Genomic DNA, 19,167 nt, shown 5'->3' with positions numbered 1-19,167 from the left:
TTTTCACTCTAACTGGATTGATCTTCATGAATAGTTAAGTTTGATAAATGTGGTTCCTCTTAGATAATTGATACCAAGAGTTTACATAATGAGGCCATATGGTTAACATTAGGAACACCAAACATTAGCATGTGTGTTGGTGGGGGGGTTGGTCGGGGGGGTTGTGTATGATGATAGAGAGGTAGTAATATGCGAGCGAATTGTGGTGTTTTTTAGTCTTGATTTAGTACATCTAGCCACATTATGCTGTTTTCTTTGGAGAGGTAGCCAAGATTCAGGACTCTCATGGCGGATAAAGAAAAAAACATCAATTTATTTTACATTCATACTTGTATAGCCACAGGCAGGCTGCATTTGAAACATTGTGGGGACACGTGTGGGGAAATGCAGCAAAATACTATTATCTGTACTGTGCTATTATCTATTATACATTTTGAAAGTTTCACGTGAGCTTTGTGGTGTATGTTGTGATGTAGCTTCCTAAGTATAAACAATAGCCATACAACAGCAACCAGATAAATTAGGTTACCTGTTAAATTGGACGTCAGGTTTTCTGAACCACTGAGCCTCCAGAATCTTGAAGTACAGGGCTTTCATGGGTCTGACTATATTTAGGTTTGGCAGGGACACAGGCTGTACCTCCACCTCTGGCCGGTTTTACTGAAATACTGCAACTTGACCTTCAATGGGGATTCTGCCATGTGTAAATAATTCCACACGAGGTCCATCTCTGTTTTTGGCAGCTATATTTTATATCTACACTCCAGGATTCTCACAAAAGGGTGTAGGAGTAGCTTCTCTTATTTCTGTCTTGAATTAAATTGCACACGATCTGCATCCAGTCATGTGTTTAGATCAGTAATGGCCTCCTACAGGAATTCCTCAGAAGCTCTGCTGTGATTGGTTGAGCTGAGCAGAGTGGGTCTGAAATGATAAATGGCCCGTGGGCAGCTTGATAGCAGCCTTGCATTACATATCTCTTTGTTTAGTGTTTAGTATATATACACATATATATTTATACTAAAATTATAATAACTTCTAGCTTTTAGCTTTTGGAAACTGACAGGTAGGGAGTGCAAACTTAAAAAGGAAGCAATCACGCCAAGTCTCAGGGAAAAAGGAGGGTTTAATGATGACGTGTGCAAACCAAAGACCCGGGACATGATCCAAATTAATGTATAGACAAATAAACGACCGTCAGGTGGTGGCCTGCTAATAGGCCCCGACCGCCTGAGGGACAAACACAATGCAACAATAACAGGACAACTGTCACTGGACGGGTACGACCAGCAGGGAGGGCCCCGTATCATGACAGAAACATTGGTGCAACTTTACAGTACATCAGCTCTTAAAAGGGTTTATGAATGATGTTTATTTCTTAATGGTTATTAATTATGAAATAAACACTCTAAAATACACGTCTGTTTAGTGTTTGTTACAGGGCATTTTTATAGGTAAACCTGAAACAAAGGATATAATACAAATAATATGCAAGTGGATCGTGAACAAAACTCCTTTACTGACCCTGATATCACTGGACATCATAGTCAACCTTTAGGAAACCCACATCTCACAGGGCTGTTTTGCATACTACTACCTGCAAAGGGTCATTCTTGTCAAAAACAAATCTTGTCTTTATTTTCTTCTAACTTTATTTTCTTCATCCTCAGGGATGAATTTCCTATGCATGCTAATAATATATTAAATTGTGTGTTAATGTGTATTATATTGGAAAATCCAACATATATTTTCTTTTCTTATGCAAATGGTTATTGCTATTGACACTTAATACTAATGTATTAAGTGTCACTTATGTGTTCATAGTTACTGTTGGAATTACAGTAAATTACCCATTTTCATTTGCAACACAGAAATCTGATTTTGCTCTGCAATTTATAAGCCGACCTGCCAGCCAAGATTGAGGCAGTTTCACAGAAAAATCAGTTACCTGGAGGGTCAACACAAAAAAGGGCTTAGAAAACTTAGAAAGGGTTTAGAAACTGACAGTAGTTAACTAGCTTCAGGGAGAAGAAACAATTCCATTCTCCTCTAACACACACAGGGTATGACATAAACCAGTATCACATGTATGGGTCCACGTCATACAGAAAGACACATTAGCCCCCTAAAATTTATTTTTCATATAACTAGTAATAAAAGGTGTAAAGTTTGTTTTCCACAGACATATTGGACTTGTATAGTTTTAAACTTCAAACATGCTAGACAAAGAATCCAAGCTAATCTGATTTTATGTAATCAAGAAACAGCACATTTCACCAATAACTGTTACTGAGTTCCTGAAAGACATATGTTTGATACTACTTTCTGAAGCAGAATTATTCACACCAGGCAATTGACATGAAGTTATAATAATAATCTTTTGTAGAGAAGTATGTAAACATAGTCATCTTTACTTTTGTAACTTTCTTCTAATCATCTCTGTGTAGGCCTGTATTTTGATCAAAATAATTCAAGTTGGACGCATTGCTGTGTGCAAGTTGCAAATGTGAAAACTACAGACACTACTACACATGAGTGTTGTAATAAAGGGTCTGTGGTAAATCAGAGAGTGGACTGTTGCTGTCCATCATGTGCCCAGCAGCCAAAACTATTATAAAAAAACTAAACTAAAACAAAAAGTAAACAAAGTTTTAAACTTTAAATGTAAACTGTAAATGTTTTTTCAAGGAAGGATGTCTCAATGTTGAAGACGTGTCTTCAGACTAATTGCTGATGTCACGGACAGTGATCCTAGCCCTAACTCTAAACCTAAACCTAAGCCTCACTCTCTAACCTTTACTTAGTGACTCCAGTCACCTCTGGGATGCTACAGGCCCTTAACCTGAAGGTAAATTTACTAATTTTGCTGCTGATGTTTTGAGTAATTATGAAAAGATGAAAATTAGGTACTGAAAAATTGAAGTTCTCCAGTAGTAATGAGATGAGGAGGGACGAGTCTTTCCTGCTGTCCAACCTGGGCCAGCCACCTCCTGACTAACCAGCTATGGATGAAGGATCAACCCACTGCCCTGGCCCCTCTCACCACCCCAAATTCTCCTCTGCTACGGCTGTATCTCCCCGGCCCTGGACTACTATTACTGACCATCAAGTAGTCTAGGACTCTTTAAGAATAAGAATTACATAGAGAACACATGTATATAAAAACACACAACGATGAGAATTATTTATCATTCCCATCACTTCTTTGTTTATGTATCTGTCTAATTATTGTTGCCATGGTGACTGGTGTCAGCCAGAGGAGGATGGGTTCCCCACCTGAGTCTTGGTTCTTCTCAAGGTTTCTTCATCATGCTCTTAGGGAGTTTGTCCTTGCCACTGTCGCCCTTGGCTTGCTCACTGGGGGCTTGGACTCGGACACTTGTAAAGTTGCTTTGTGACAACTGTTGTAAAAAGCGCTATATAAATAAATTTTGACTTGATTAGATTAATGTAAATCTGAAACACTCTATCTTAACCATCTGCACAACAAAATGTGTTACAATAACAAAACAATAAACACATAGAAGAGCCAAAAATAAATGTGACATTCTGTACTTTAGCCTGTGCGTTTTACAATGTCGACTTGTGCATTAGTAAGGGTGAATGACCACCGACGCTGCACCTCACTGCTGTCCCTGCCTCTCTGTAGGCATTTCTTTGGCACTACACAGCAATGTCTTTTTTTCTCCCGGGGCAGTAATTTTTCATCAGGACTCCTGTCTGCGGTTCCTCTTAGGATTTTTAATCTTCTCCTCCTGAACTGTTTCTCCTTCCAGGGAGGAGATCTCCAAAAGCCTCTGTGTGAAGGATACTGGAGCCCCTGGAACAGGGTCAGGGTACGAAATGCCTGCAAGTCCAAAAACAACCAGCCTGTTCAACCAAGTACAGCACTCTGAAGGGCAGGAACCCACAGCATGCGACTTAACACAAAATCTCTCGCTCTTGATGCACAGCCAAATTCAAAGTCTGCCTGACTGATGCCAATTAAAATGTCCTTAAAACAGTCACTAAATGCATTAGTGCATCTGAAAATAAAAACATTTACTTGCTTACAACACTATGTGCACTAATGCACATCAAATACTGATTTACATGCTTACAAACGCTGATGTGCTTACTTGAGGTGTTAGATCCAGTGGTGAAGCGATTACACCGCCTTTTATTTACCTTTGGCCTGTGGATGGGTGGGTTGCAGTAAATTGGTCTATTAGTATTTAGCTTATATTCAACTGGTGGTACAATTTGTAAGATGTTTAACTGGGTTATGTTAGACACCTGTTTTTGAAACCTCCAGAAACATTGTTCCTTCCAACGATAGGTGGAGCGGTGACGGATAACTGAACCGATGGAACTGAGGTGAGGTCATTTTTCTCATAGGACCTGTAAGGGATAAATAGAATACTACAATTTTGACTGTTTTTAGCATGTTGTAATATCAACAGGAGACTCAAGTGCAAGCTTTTACTGAAGCAGGGAAATCCGAAGGAAAAGGATTCTGTGGGGCAAAGTTCAGACACCAATGTCTAGACATCAGGCAGAGAAGAACGGCACAAAACACACACACACACACACACACACGCGCGCGCGCACACACACACACACAGGAGGATCAGAACCGCAGGAGAGAAAAGGCAGCAAGACAAGAACTAACCCAGATGCTGGACTTAAATACTCCTAACAAGGAAATACTCAAGACTATTTTGAATAATAAAATATTGAATAATATTGAAATACTGAAATTTTGAATAATAAAATACTAACCCAAAACTACATGGTTTTGTATTTCCATAAAACATTTCCTTTTGATGAGTTAATTTGCATAAATTGTGGAGTCGATGATTTTGGAAATCCAGAGAAACTGGAGGCAAGATAGATCTGGGTTTGATGAATTTTCCATCTATCGAATACATAACAATAATAGTAAATAATAATGTCATAATTATTAAATGTTAGATAAGTTTGTTAATTAATTAAGACGGCAACATAAAACAGAGTAAGTACCATCGCCTAGGAAATCTATTAGCAGTCCGTGTTCTGTTTTGATAGTTTAACAATTTGTCTTCATCCACAAACTAATTTCAGATTAGTTTTGTTAAAACATGTAAACCACGATATTGTTGTTCATTAATTTATTTATTTCATATATGACAAAGTAATTCAAGCTATTGTATCTGAGGAAGTAAAAATACCTCTGAATGTATTCTTGGAAAACATTCCATTTCTCCATGTCTTATCAAACAGAAAATGATGCCCACATGTATCACTGTTAGAGATTTCTCGGTTTAGTCTCGTCACCGCTGCAAAAGAGAACGGACGCATGCGCACTTTGTACAGGAGCAAAACGGAACACAGGAAACACACATTTCAAATAACCTCCTTAAACTGTTTAACCAATCTACAAATACCCGAGTGGAAAGGTTCAGTAGTTATAACTGTCTAGTCTATACTGTCTGGTGAATTGATAAGATACATTATCTGGCTGCGTGTGTAAATGAGACAGCAAGTGATGGTCACACATACTTCAATATCAGAATAACTATGGTATGCAGGGGCGATTTTAGGATCTGGTCTTTAGGGGTGCCCAGCCCCCAGTGCTCACAGAGGTACAATACCAAAGTATTGCGCAGGTGCAGAGCAAGTTTTTTGCATAATATAATATTTAAAAAATGTGTTGAGCCAGGGGGTGCTAAGCAACTTCACGGTGGTGCTCTAGCACCACTAAAAATACCCTAGCCTCGCCCCTGATGGTATGTATGGAATTATTATTGTATTATAGTCAAATTAACATGGATTTACTTAGACTTAGATCGTAAAACATTGACAGTAAGTTAAAGTGCTATGGTTATCTCTTCAGTCATGTTAATATTTAATGCTGTATTTGCAAACTAGATAAAAATCCTCATAAAAATACTAACAATATCATAAAGCATGATGTATTCCAAAAGATTAATCGAGCTCGCTGTCAGCAAATTTGCACAATCAACTGCAGCAGTTTTATCTAAGCAGCTTGTCTGTGTTTGTGGATGAGAAATCGAGGTGAGTCCTGCTCTTACTTCTCGGGCTGCCAGCACGCGTCTTTTTCCACGAGGAAACATCGACTCTGAATTCTTCAGGCGTTTTGCCAACAGGCGCTAATCTGAAAGTGGGAATGTTGTCTGCGATGTCTCGGAGGTGCGGAGCGCAACTTTTATTACTGTCCTGCTCTGCGATACTCGATACGTCGCCAGGTACTGTTACCAGTTTCGGACAAACAAATGGTCGCATTTCAACCAGTTCTAATGCACATTTAGGTCTGATTCGCACGAATTATCTTATGTTTTAAATACTTATTTACAAAATAATTGTTTGCAGAACCATTTTTAATGGTCTATTTAGCTAGCTAGCTTGTCTAAATGATCTGCCATCGCAAAGCGTTCCTGTAGCCCCATGATGAGTACACGTTACTATAGTAACCAGCACTAGAATTCAGCTAAACGGCGCATGGCCAAAGTTCATTTGAAGTCAGTTCAACACTTCTCAGATGGTTTGAGATGTTATTGTTGCACACTGCATTGGGGTGTAAAAAGCAAAAATCTTAAATTTCATAGGTCAGAAAAAGGTATTTAAGCCACAAATTCAGTATCTGAATCATATATATTGATTTTTCTTGAATCAAATCATTTCATAGAATCATTCTACATGTTAACTTGAGAGGCTTTCGAATCCTGATAGGCTAAAGTGCCAGGTTCTTAATCCTATTTGTTTCATATTCAGAACAAATATTTTATTCAGTCATTACATTGTACTGACATGCAACATTAGGCTGTTATTCTTTAATTAACCTTTTATGGAATTCTCTTTTATTTTTGCTGACAAACGTTTTATAAACCGTGCAACTCATTTGCGGTCATTTTCAGCACAACACCAAAATTGTCAGGAAAGAGAAAGGTGCGTTTTCATATCCCGCTATTCCCATCTGTCTAGAGATGCACCAACACGGTGGGCAACTTCCCCAGGGGCGAAGAGAAGGGCTCGCGCGCTAGATATTTTTACTTGCAGCTTAAAAATAGTGCGCGCGCGCTTGTGGCAAAGCATGCCCGGCTGGGTACAACACAACTGAGGTCGCAGTCGGGAAAAGGACGAGCTTGTTGTCAATGACAATAACGACGTCCTACTTTAAACAGAAGCACTCAAGCGGTTGTTAAAATAGGTGTAACTATATGACTGAAGAGGGAGCACGGTGCACAGGCAGGCAGCGGGTCTGGCGTCCACACACTCTCCGGAATGTGGAGTGTGTGGGATGCGGTGATGGTTGATCCCTCCAGCTCTGAAGATATCCGAGAATCCCACTGTGAATTTGAAAAGAAAAACACACGCCACAAGATGGCGACATTGTACAGCTGTTTATAAGCGACAAGTCTACAATTCTTTCAAGCCTACTGATTTTTCTGTCTTATTTAGGGGGGAAAGTGTTCAACAAAAATGACCGCATACACTACAGACCTTCTAGTTAAAAGGAAACATCCTACGTTTGGATTTAGAGTTTGATAAACTTGGATTTAGAGTTCATACAGTTGGATTTATAAATATATGTTGCGAAAAATAGATGTAATTAAGAAAAACACGAGCTTTCTAAGTCTTCCAAGTTTAATCTCTGATCATCTGAGGCGATACGAAGTCAACTTATACATACCCCCACCTTCTCTTGTGGGGAATCTACAGCTTACTAAATGTGAGTGAATGAGTTCCTAGTCAGGTCATTGAGGTACTCCTAATAAAATCTATTTCTGTCCAGTTTTGCTACCTGCTGCTTGTTGGCGGGCTGTAATTCACGGGCTGGTTGGGAGTAAACTTAATCTCATGGATCATCAAGCACAAATATAACGCAATGAAGCAATAGTTCTTTAACTGAAAAAATAGTATTCGCTCTAACGCAAGACCTACGCTCCCCATAATACATAACGTGACAGGTAGTGAGTACGTTGGCAAAAACCTGCATACCATTGCACTTTTGGACCATTCTTACGTCTCCGTCTATTCAACCACGATATCTTAATTTGCACACATTTCGCACATAATCTAAAACAAGCCTGAATGTCATAATGCAAGCTTTATTTTACGTCTACTCCGATTAACATCAAGCGAGCCGTCGAATTTTTCTCAGGCATTCGACACAATAGCCTACCTCTTGGGTCCTTTTTTTCCGGATAGGTTTTTTTTAGGCTTCGGAGCGATCCAGGCTGGTTTAAAAGAGGCAGCGCATCTGCGATGTGGTGAGATCAGTCAGGAACTGTCAGTCTCGCGCGAGGGCTCACAAGCGCGGCAGTGGTGCACGAGCGCAGTCGGGATTGTACAAGCGCGTTTGAGAAAGTGACTCGACCGGCGGCTTTAGGGAGGCAGGCGGGTTTATTTCTTCACTCCGTCTTTCTTTTTCAATTATCTCAGTCTGACTTTGTCGTTAAAGACATTTTACGCATACGGTAGGCTTGTAGCCTAGACTATTTAACTGTAGATATAACCAACATATCTGGACTTGTCGGTTGTCAGTTGCGTTCTTGTTATTCAGAGTGTGACAGTCTAATATGCTATTTTATGAATTAATATATGGTAGAGTTGAATTTAAAAGCAGACATTTCTTCATTAGTCTCCATGAAGTGCTGAGATTTGCCTACATGGTAAACCCATAACTAACATTTTTGTTAATTAAATCCAGGGTGGCTATTTACATTTATTAATAAGTTTCAGGGTATTTAAGATAGACAGCTGCCTTATTTTAGTATTAGTATTCAGACTAAATCATATCGTGTATTCTTACTGCCTGGTCTGAAATCAGAGTAGCAATGATCACCATAGTCGCGGAGTTCTTCGTGGTCATTTTAAAAGTGATTTGGGCCATCGCGATGGCCGGCCTGAAGTGGCTGGTGCGGCCGAAGGAGAAGAGCGTGGCCGGACAGGTGTGTGTGATCACCGGGGCCGGCGGACAGCTCGGGCGGCTCTTCGCCAAGGAGTTCGCCCGCCGCCGGGCCATACTGGTGCTGTGGGACATCAACAGCCAAAGCAACGAGGAGACCGCAGAGATGGTGCGACAAATCTACCGTGAACTCGACAGTCCTGTAGCGAAAGAGGGTAATGACATTGTAACTTCTGTTTTTATTTATTTTTTTTAAGTCCTACACAATTGACAGTTGAACTAAATACATAGGCTTTTAGTTGCATGTTACGTAATACACTTTTCCAGAGAGGCAAGATGTAAATCCATTTATGTTAGTCCGCCCAAAACCAACTTGGTACGATTTGATCAAATATGTAATAAAAACGAACCAAGGGGAACTTGGTGTGTTGATCACTCATGCTTGTGGAAGCATGACGTAACTGGGTTATGGCCCATTTGAAGGGAAAGCCTGCTTAAACAATTGTAAAGATGTGTGAGATGTGCAGCCAGATGAAGTTGTGAATCTGTGTGAGTGATCTTTTGGGTGTGCTTTCAGAAGCTGGGGTGGAAGAGGTGGTTCCCATCCGTCCACAAGTCTACACGTACGTGTGTGACGTAGGCAAGCGTGAGAGCGTGTACTCCACTGCAGAGAAAGTTTGCAGAGAGGTTGGAGAGGTCGACCTGCTGATCAACAACGCTGGCGTGGTCTCGGGCCATCACCTGCTCGAATGTCCCGATGAGCTGATCGAGAGGACCATGGTGGTCAACTGCCACGCACACTTCTGGGTGAGTTCACACACATCAGCCTCCACATCATTTGGATGCTTGACAGTTATCAGTGTTTCCACACTAGTGCTTTTTGCAGCTGGAGATATTTGTCCATCCTGCAGTGCAAATTCATTTGAGCATTCAGATAGGATCTTATGTTGAATCCAAAGTCTTTTCTCAGCACCAGTATCTGTGCTGGTTCACAGCTGGAAAGGATGTTGGCCTTGTGTTGCATGATGTTTTTGTATTCATACCTGGGAGTCTGATCACCTGGGGCCTGCAAGTCTGAATACTTGATAAGTGTGAACAGAACTCCTTTGCAAAAGATGCTCCCACTTGCAGAATCAGAATCAGTCATATGTCCTAGAAAGCAGGTGTTGAGACTGCAGTTATTTACCGATTGCCAATCTTTATTGTATCTCAAAATATTAAATGTACTGTTTCTCAAGAGATTTTAATAAATATTTTTCAGCTCTTTAGAGCATTTCTCTGGATAACCACTAATAGGGCTGTGCAAAGTTACAAACAGGAACAGTTGTTCCTGTTTCAGCCTGTAGTAAGAGTATAGTCCTGTTTCAGCCCGTAGTAAGAGTATGGTCCTGTTTCAGCCCGTAGTAAGAGTATGGTCCTGTTTCAGCCTGTAGTAAGAGTATGGTCCTGTTTCAGCCTGTAGTAAGAGTATAGTCCTGTTTCAGCCCGTAGTAAGAGTATGGTCCTGTTTCAGCCCGTAGTAAGAGTATGGTCCTGTTTCAGCCCGTAGTAAGAGTATGGTCCTGTTTCAGCCCGTAGTAAGAGTATGGTCCTGTTTCAGCCCGTAGTAAGAGTATGGTCCTGTTTCAGCCCGTAGTAAGAGTATGGTCCTGTTTCAGCCCGTAGTAAGAGTATGGTGTATGGTCCTGTTTCAGCCCGTAGTAAGAGTATGGTCCTGTTTCAGCCCGTAGTAAGAGTATGGTGTATGGTCCTGTTTCAGCCCGTAGTAAGAGTATGGTCCTGTTTCAGCTTGCACTAATACTATGGTCCTTACTCTTCCCATGACCTGCATGCTCAGCCTGGGTTTGTTCATTAACAGTCCAGTGAAGGGCACATCCTGCTCAGGGAGGTGCCATTTGGACAAGGGCGTTTTCATTTGGCCTCTCTCTAATTAACCTTCTGTTGCTAAATGAGTAAGCATGGAATGCCTGCAGGCTACATTGTCTTGACCAGACCACCCTGTGGGCAGGCCGTTTGCTTTGGACCACGCTGAGCTGAAGTCACACTTTTGCAGACATTTGTGAGGAAGATCCCAGCAGAGCAGGTTGTTTGTTTATTAGTGTGACGGGATTGCTGATGGCCGGCAGACGGACGTGTGTGGCTTCACACAGGGGAGAGAGGACAGGACACTTGCACATGTCTCCCACAAATCTCCACACCTGATGCAGTACATGAATGGGAGGTGTCCTGCATCAGTGTTTCTATTTGTCTTTAAATGTGTGGGTTTTTTTCATTTATGTTGGTGTGAGTAAAACAAGCTTAATAAACCATTATGACTTGAAGAATGGTTTGTAATGCTTAGAAGTTGGGTTTAAGGAGTGATGTATTGTCCGGGAGCGAGTGAGCTGCAGAATGGTGTGTAGCGTGTTCAGTGAGTTTCGAGGTGGCTCAAACATATGTGCTGGCTAGTGTAGTAGCTGGAATCTTCAGTTGACTTGTGGACACATTTTCTTAAGCCTTGTGTTTGTGTGTGGTTCATTACAAGCTGCATTCACCTTGAAATAAATATGAGTCAGTATAGGGCCCTCTGACTGGATGATGTGGTTAACTGGATGATGCGGTTATCTAAAGCCCCAAACCAGCAATGCCAACCGGACTTTCTCATCGTTCATCTCGGACACAGAAACCTGGAAGTGTAAACGGGGACCATGAACAAGTGGCGTACACACACTTCTACACAGAACACCTTTTCTTTCTTTTTCCCAACATGTTTTAGAGTTGTTATGAGTAAAAATGGCAGTGTTATGTAATGTGTTAATTTAGGGCATCAAAGCCTGTGTGTCGCTCTCTTTAATGGTGAGGAGCTGCCACTCCTTGGCTGTGTTTGGGGAAGGCCACAGTCCAGATGGCCACAGTCCAGATGGCCACAGTCCAGATGGCCTTCCTCTCCACTCCACTGGGCTGTACTGGGCTGTACTGGGCTGTGTTATGGGAATGCAGCGGTGCTGCTGTAGCCAAAAGGAAGTGAGACCATTATGAGAACATGCCATGAGCCTGTGCTCTCTCTGGACCTGCTACACACACACACACACACACACACACACCAGCTGCAGAGGAGCAGCAGCGCCTGCAGCAGCTCACACACACAGCTGAGCTGCGAGGTCCAGAGGGGCCGGCCGCTCAGAGCCGGTGTGTTAAGCGCTGCGTGTTGCGTAGTTCCTCCTTTTTCTTCTCTCAGAATTTCTGTCTGTGAGACGGCATCGCGGACGTCGTGCTGAACGGCGTTATGAGCCATGTGTGGGCAGTGGGTTCCCCCCCGGGCGTAACCGGCGTAGCTGCAGGATGACGGGGGGCGCGTGCTGTCGAACGCAGAGCCTTTGGATCGGCTCCCTGCAGAAAAGCATCAAGGCAAAGCCAGATCCTGCCTGACCCACCTACGCTACAATTGCTTTCTTGTCCTGCGAGCAGCTTGACAAGGTTCCAAGTGGCAGGAGCCAAGTTGTCCTGCTGCCTCAGGAGAAAGGGCCCGGCTCTGCTGAAGGGCCCTGCTGGGGTCTCGGAGACTCTTATTGGATAGCCTTGCACATGTGCTGATACTTTGACTTTGAAATGCACCTACCTGCGAATGTGCTTTCACAGGTGTCTTTTGTTTTGTTCATTTAAGTGACCATTACACAGCATTACTGAATTGGTTCTTTTTAGATACAAGGATTTTTATTCCAGTCAGAGAATAAAATGTCTATTGTCCAAATGTAAAGTATTTATTTTGTACTAATGTAATCAAAGAACAAGCATCTAGTTTTTCATTTCTGTGAAATGGGAGAACGTCCTTTGTTGGGCTGTAAAAGAAGCTGGAGAGATTGTGTTTTTTCTCTCCTGTATTGCTTCATAGATGTGAAATTGCCATCTAACAAATACCCGACCGATCAATTAAAGCAAAATGAGAGCAGCGTCCCGGAGGCCCAACCTGGCCCGTGTCGTCCAGGGACCCTTCATTACGGGCCCTTTGGACCCAACGCTCCTGCATATTATAGTTGTTTAAACATTAGCACTAATCCAGGCCGACACAGCAGCTGAGAAAAGCTTTGTGTGAAGCTGTGTGCTTGAGTTCTCAATTAGGAAGTGCAGCAGACCTGGAGCTGAGGAAGCCCTCTGTTGTTGGAAGTTAATTTAGCGTAAACCCGAGCGTTGAGAACCAATTAAGGAAGCTACGCAGTAAAGACACGAACTCGTGTTTGGCTTCACACATTTAGTGTCAGGAAGGTCAGCGAGGCCCTCCGGTCCGCCCCACGCCGCCCTCAGGGAAGCACTATACATTAGATTGACTTGAATTAACAAATTAATATTAAGCTGTCTACCTTTTAAATTTGATTAACCTCTATTGTCACATTAATATCAGATTAGAATAGACATTGTGAAACTTTTTAGTTTTGGTGAGCGGGAAAACTGTAATGATGGTCTATTCTGGTTTCCTGGCAACAGTGAGCGCTGTAAACAGGGCTGCAGCAGGTGGTGGTGTTTCCTGGACTCTCATGGCGTGGGAGCGATGTGCCTTCTGCAGCTCTGATGCTCCTTCCATACACACACACACTCTCTCTCTCTCTCTCTCTCTCTCTCTCTCTCTCTCTCTCTCTCTCTCTCTCTCTCTGCCATGCTGTTGTCCTGAACATGAGGTCAACTTTCATTCTGTCAAGAAATGAGTTTTAGACCACAGGCTGGTTTGTCCGTGTGTGCGGTGAACCCACCAGGAATTCTTATCACATGACTAAGCCGTGTGAGGGAGTTGGGCTGCAACATCCCACAGCTCGTCAGGCTGATGTGTTTCAAGGGGCCCGTCCAGACCCAGGGCTCTGAGAGCTGCTCCCCGTACACAGACAGGCTGCTCCTATTGCTGGCCATGCTGAAGCCCTGTCTTCTGGTTCTGGCCTCCAGATTGGCTGAGGGTTTATAGGGTCTATAGTGTCTTCACTGCTGGGTCTTGGTCTGGATGTCTTCTGCTGAGGGCTATGCAGGCATGATGCAGGTGTTTTCCAATGGCAGTGAGCCTTCCTTTCTCAGATCTTATAGAAGGGCTCAAAATGTTGGCCTAATGGTTCAGACTTTGTTCGTGTTGCACCAAAAATCGCATCAGCTAGTTACTTGCAAACAGGCACTTTTGTCTGACTGAGCCTTTCTAGTAAATGGTACATAGAGGCAGTTCATTAGGTCATGAATAATGGCATCTGGTTTTAGTGTTATTGGACCAACTATCCAGCTGTGATATTCATGTGTTGTACTAAGCTGCTCTGAGTTGGAGGAGTGTAAGGGTTTGGAATACAGGCCGTCTTCTTTAAACGTGCACTTGGCGGGTTCCCCAGCACTGCTTGTTCAGTGCGGGGTTTCTTACAAAGCTCTGTCTGGGGGAGAGACAAACTTATTAAAATTATTAATTCACTATTTCACTTGGAATTCTGATGCATATTTTTTAAAGTATGCCAGTCAGCAAAGCCAACTGGCCAAGTGTGGTTTGGCTCTGAACTTTTACTACCAAGTTTTTTTTTCTGTTATTACTCCTGGAAGTTGTTATTTGTCCAGATAAATAAGTTGTGTGTAAATGAATCTCATGGGTGCGTGTGAAAGTGGAGCTGTCAGTAAAGTCCTTTCAGACAGAAGAGGAGCTGTTGAACTCCCTCTGCAGGACTACGCAGATGAGGATTGTTTAGTCTTGGTGAATTATTAGTAGAGGGATGGAGGAAAAAGGCAGGATCAAAGGGCTTTGGCACAGATGAAGAGCATCAACGAAATGACCTCCTTTTCCCTCTCGTTCCCTCATCCCCTTCCAGACCACCAAGGCGTTTCTTCCCAAGATGCTGGAGATGAACCATGGCCACATTGTGACAGTTGCCAGTTCACTGGGGCTCTTCAGCACAGCTGGTGTGGAGGTTAGTACACTGCATCCACCAAATAAATCCATTGGCAGCCTCAAATAAAGGGAGAGTGTGTTTAGACATGCTCAGCATGTCTGAGCACGAACTCTCGGAACTGCAGTTAGCTAGCTCACTGTCCTCTCCTCCAGTGGGCTAGCTCACTGTCCTCTCCTCCAGTGGGCTAGCTCACTGTCCTCTCCTCCAGTGGGCTAGCTCACTGTCCTCTCCTCCAGTGGGCTAGCTCACTGTCCTCTCCTCCAGTGGGCTAGCTCACTGTCCTCTCCTCCAGTGGGCTAGCTCACTGTCCTCTCCTCCAGTGGGCTAGCTCACTGTCCTCTCCTCCAGTGGGCTAGCTCACTGTCCTCTCCTCCAGTGGGCTAGCTCACTGTCCTCTCCTCCAGTGGTGAGTTATGTGAGTTATAATGGTCCAGGATTACAGGATGGAGAATCACATCATACTCATTATACTATCTTGATATCAAAGTGAAGACAATAATGACTACAGTCAAAAGAGAATTTGTTTCCAAAAACGTTACAAATCATGCTGCCTGCACACGTGTCATTAGGGGTGTGTGTACGTGCGTGTGTAGGGGTGTGTGTGAGTGAAAGGGTGTGTGCGTGCGTGTGAAGGGGTGTGTGTGCGTGCGTGTGAAGGGGTGTGTGTGCGTGCGTGTGAAGGGGTGTGTGCGTGCGTATGAAGGGGTGTGTGCGTACGTGTGTAGAGTTGTGTCTGCGTGTGTTGGGGCGCGTGTATGTAGGGGCGTGTGTGTGTGTGTGTGTGTGTGTGTGTGTGTGCAGGAGCTAGTGTATTCAGGTTTGTTACTGTGGTAGGGAAAGGCCTCTCATGGTGCTGAAGATTCTTATTCTCTGCTGTAACATTTTAATTTGGCTTATATTTTTTATTTATTTATTTTTTCCCATTCATCGAAAAATTCTATTCATGAATTCACACAATGAGCCTTTTCTTTTCTTTTCCTTTCTTTTCCCTCGATGTAAATCCAGTCCGTTTGCTCGGATGGTTAGAACGGTGCCAAACTGGTTACTCTAGCCTGTGCCAGTGAAAGGCCTCACTGAGTTAATATTCTGCTGCTTGGACAGCTTCCTTTCACTGCTCTCCAACCTGGTGTCATTTTTCCACCAGCCTTTGGGGGGAAACTTTGCCTGTGTTGTTTTGTTCGATGCCCATATGCACTGGGTTGTACCAGCGCTTATCTTGACTTAGCCTGACTTCAAAGCAGGCAGAAACATAGACGCTGGTTCTGACCTATTATGCTTCCATTAAATCCTGAGTGTGAGGGTTTATTATTATTTTTTCTTTTTATTTTTTTTTTATGACTTGGCATTGATGCAGTGACTAAGGCAGCCGGTGATGTATGTGGACTCAGTCCAATCTCTTTATCCCTATGTGTTTATCTACACACATCTGTGTTTGACCAAGCTGGTTTTGAAGATTATGTCCACAGTGAACCACATCAAAACCTTCCTGCAGCCATACGGAGCTGAAGAACGCTAGTGAAACCGTAGAAGTCAGCAGCTCTGCTCTTACTGTGTCATTGGGGGGAGGAGAAGCACTCCAGGTACTTCAACGCTGTCTACTCGATTTAATAGGCTCTCCCTCTTTCTGTAGGATTACTGCGCCAGCAAGTTTGGTGCCATCGGCTTCCATGAGTCCCTAAGCCACGAAATCAAGGCCTCGGAGAAAGACGGCATCAAGATGACGCTGGTGTGCCCTTACCTGGTGGACACGGGAATGTTCAGAGGCTGCAGGATAAGGTAACTGTCCAAATGGCATGATTAGATTTCCAGTGGCCTTCACTAAGGAGCGACGTGGACAATAGTGTTCTAGTGCGAGTGGACATTGCTGAACAGTGCTTAGGGTAGCTTTGCTTGTGCCCACTCATGTCACAGTCAGATTGGCTTTCTCCTAACACAATGATGTCTGTACAGAAAGCTCTCGTTTCAAACGGAGCCTTTTGCCTCTTTGACAGGTGCACAGTGGATCCGTTTCCTTTCAACAGTGACTCTGAAAATGGCTCAGGGCTTTTCTCAACCTGTTGTTTTTTGCTTTCCTCCTCTCCGTGTCTCCGTGGCCACGGCCAGGAAGGAGATCGAGCCGTTCATGCCTCCCCTCAAGCCCGAGTTCTGCGTTAAGCAGGCCATGAGAGCCATCCTGACCGACCAGCCCATGGTGTGCACGCCTCGCATCGTCTACATGGTCAACTTCATGAAAAGGTGAGCGGCAACCCTCAGGAACGTGCTGGTCCGATGGAGGACGTTGGGTGTGACCTCGGTGGAGGGGGTTGTTCATCTCTCTTTTCCTCGCTCTGTTGCAGCATCCTGCCCTTCGAGGCCATCGTATGCATGTACCGCTTCCTCGGGGCAGACAAGTGCATGTACCCCTTCTTGGCTCAGAGGAAAGAGGCCATGAACAACAACGAGACTAAGAACGGCATCTAGACGTGGGCAGACTGCGGCCAGGCCATGCGTGTCCCAGCCAGGACGGAAGACCACTGTGGAGGAAGGGGGATCAGCTGAGAGACTGAATCTAGACTGCTGCACTTGCATTGAGCAGATGCAAAGGTTTACCATATTGTTCCTCTGGAACAAAGCAAGCTGTGTACTACGCTAAGAATTTATTTTTCTTTTCATTCTTTTTTTTTTCTTCTTTTTTTTAAAGAACCAACCATCTATATACTGTCAATAGTTTTGAAATCATACATGAGGTATTCATTAATTATTTACACAATGTAGTCACCAGCATTACTTAGTGTCTGTGTGAAAATATACAGTATGTTACTGTATGAGCAGTAAATCCTTGTCACTTTTTGTTTGTAGACATGCACTGTAATCACTTAATTTCTCTACACTGCCAAGATTATTAGCTAAACCATTACGCCACCTCATTTCTTAGAAACCAGAGGCAATATTTGATCTGTTAGAAAGGACCTGGTGATCAATCCGATGGTGTCCCAATCAGGTGATGACCTGCTTCACAGCCACCCAGATAGGTGCCAGCACGCAGGGGAAGGCCTGTCCATCCCAACGTTTCTGCCTGCATCACATCACCATGTGATGGTTCTGCTCAGTGCTCTGCTTGTGAGCAGCTGAACACACTCTTATGGCTGTTCAGACACACTGTATACACACACGTATGAAACCTCAACCTCCTTTTCTCAGCTCGCGCATGTGGTAGAGAGAAATGGAGCGGATGGGGTGACCGTCCCGCACAGGAGCCGCTCTGTGTGCTGAGCAGGTCCCGCTGCCCTGTCACACTGTCCTGAGGGCTGAGTGCCAGTATCAGCAGGGCCAGTGTCCCCACAGAGGGCATTAACTCACTGACATCTGTCCTCATTATAGAAGACTGAATAGAAGAGAACTGCTCCCACTCTATTGATGTTGGGGGACATTTGGGAAAGTATGTTTTAGATTGCTTTTTGGTAAGCTGGAAGAGGGTGTTTCTTCTTTTTTATCAGTATATGATTTTGTCACCAGTTCTCCAGAATTACAAAGGATGAACCCAGGGCATGAACTACAGAAGTGTGTAAATGTTGAAAATAAGTCAAGAAAACAATTATTTGAAAGTGTCTGAATCTCACTGATTTGTCCATTAGGTCCAGTTAAAATGTTTTCTGTTTGGCATTTCTTGGACTATTGACTGCTCTGTGTGAACAGATATTGGAATTTTTTTGTGTCCAAGTCATTTATGAATTTGACCTACATTCCGATGGGCCCCGTTCCTCCCGAGATGAGCCTAAGATTGCTACCTCTTCATTTGTGTCACTTGTTGACAGTATGACATTATGCATCTTCTGTAACTGTAAGACTGCTCTATAGAGGAGCACACTAAGTGTTTCCAATGTTTAGTGTCTATACCTAACTTAAATTAATAAAGTGTTTTAGATTGTCCTTTTATTATTTGTTGTAGTGTAAGGGGAAAAGATTCCACTGACTCCAGATCTGACTATACCTGTAGGTTGTCCTTGTTGGACTTGTATCTTGTACAAAAATACAGTTGTTGAGTTTTTGTCATGTGTCCGTAATATTGTTACTACATTTTCTTCTGTGGTACTGATCGTTTTATAGCACAAACCTAGAAAATGTTATTACATACACACACAAATACAAGGTTATCGCAAAGTACACTCAGAATCTTAAAATGCCTCTAGATGTTATTTTAGTCACACTATTCTCTTTGGCTGTAACTACTGTACCCTAAATCTACACTTTTCCATTCAAGTCAAGTGACGCGTGTCTAAGCAGAAGCTGAAGACACAGCGGTGACTGTATATGAGCGTCTGTGTGGGAAGGACAGGGTACGCTGCTTTGGTTACGCCCCCACTGGGCTGCACTGGGACTCATATGCTCCATTTCTGCTGTCCTGCCCTGCGTTGT

General features: G+C 43.3%; 1 protein-coding gene and 1 long non-coding RNA gene across 4 annotated transcripts; one reads left to right on the top strand and one right to left on the bottom strand.

Annotated features, from left to right (window-relative positions):
• Positions 1–1,113: 1,113 nt before the first annotated feature.
• Positions 1,114–8,348, bottom strand: LOC143519167 (uncharacterized). 3 transcript variants are annotated; one of them, XR_013132376.1, is made up of 7 exons: positions 8,165–8,348; positions 6,054–7,328; positions 5,190–5,297; positions 4,762–4,897; positions 4,276–4,380; positions 4,119–4,174; positions 1,114–3,847 (listed from the first exon to the last, which is right to left on the bottom strand). It is a non-coding gene; the product is annotated as an uncharacterized LOC143519167 (long non-coding RNA). The 3 variants fall into 3 exon arrangements; XR_013132377.1 differs by having other exon boundaries at positions 4,762–4,858; positions 8,165–8,319; XR_013132378.1 differs by lacking the exon at positions 8,165–8,348 and adding an exon at positions 7,784–7,922.
• rdh10a (retinol dehydrogenase 10a) lies at positions 8,348–18,799 on the top strand. The gene is made up of 6 exons (XM_077012312.1): positions 8,348–9,105; positions 9,468–9,697; positions 14,692–14,790; positions 16,403–16,548; positions 16,876–17,007; positions 17,109–18,799. Exons 1-6 carry the CDS (start codon positions 8,820–8,822, stop codon positions 17,230–17,232), a joined length of 1,017 nt encoding a protein of 338 aa, XP_076868427.1. The 5' UTR covers positions 8,348–8,819; the 3' UTR covers positions 17,233–18,799.
• The last annotated feature ends 368 nt before the right edge of the window (positions 18,800–19,167 follow it).

The sequence above is a fragment of the Brachyhypopomus gauderio genome, chromosome 7 (assembly GCF_052324685.1).
Source record: "Brachyhypopomus gauderio isolate BG-103 chromosome 7, BGAUD_0.2, whole genome shotgun sequence".
NCBI lineage: Eukaryota > Metazoa > Chordata > Actinopteri > Gymnotiformes > Hypopomidae > Brachyhypopomus > Brachyhypopomus gauderio.
Note: the sequence above shows the minus strand (reverse complement) of the source record. Positions and strands in the feature narration are given on the sequence as shown.

Excerpts from the sequence above, each read along its gene's own strand:
- rdh10a (XM_077012312.1), top strand. The coding sequence starts at position 8,820 with ATGATCACCATAGTCGCGGAGTTCTTCGTGGTCATTTTAAAAGTGATT. Across the intron at positions 9,106-9,467 it reads CAGTCCTGTAGCGAAAGAGG|AAGCTGGGGTGGAAGAGGTG; the intron begins GTAATGACATTG and ends GTGTGCTTTCAG. Across the intron at positions 16,549-16,875 it reads TTCAGAGGCTGCAGGATAAG|GAAGGAGATCGAGCCGTTCA; the intron begins GTAACTGTCCAA and ends GGCCACGGCCAG.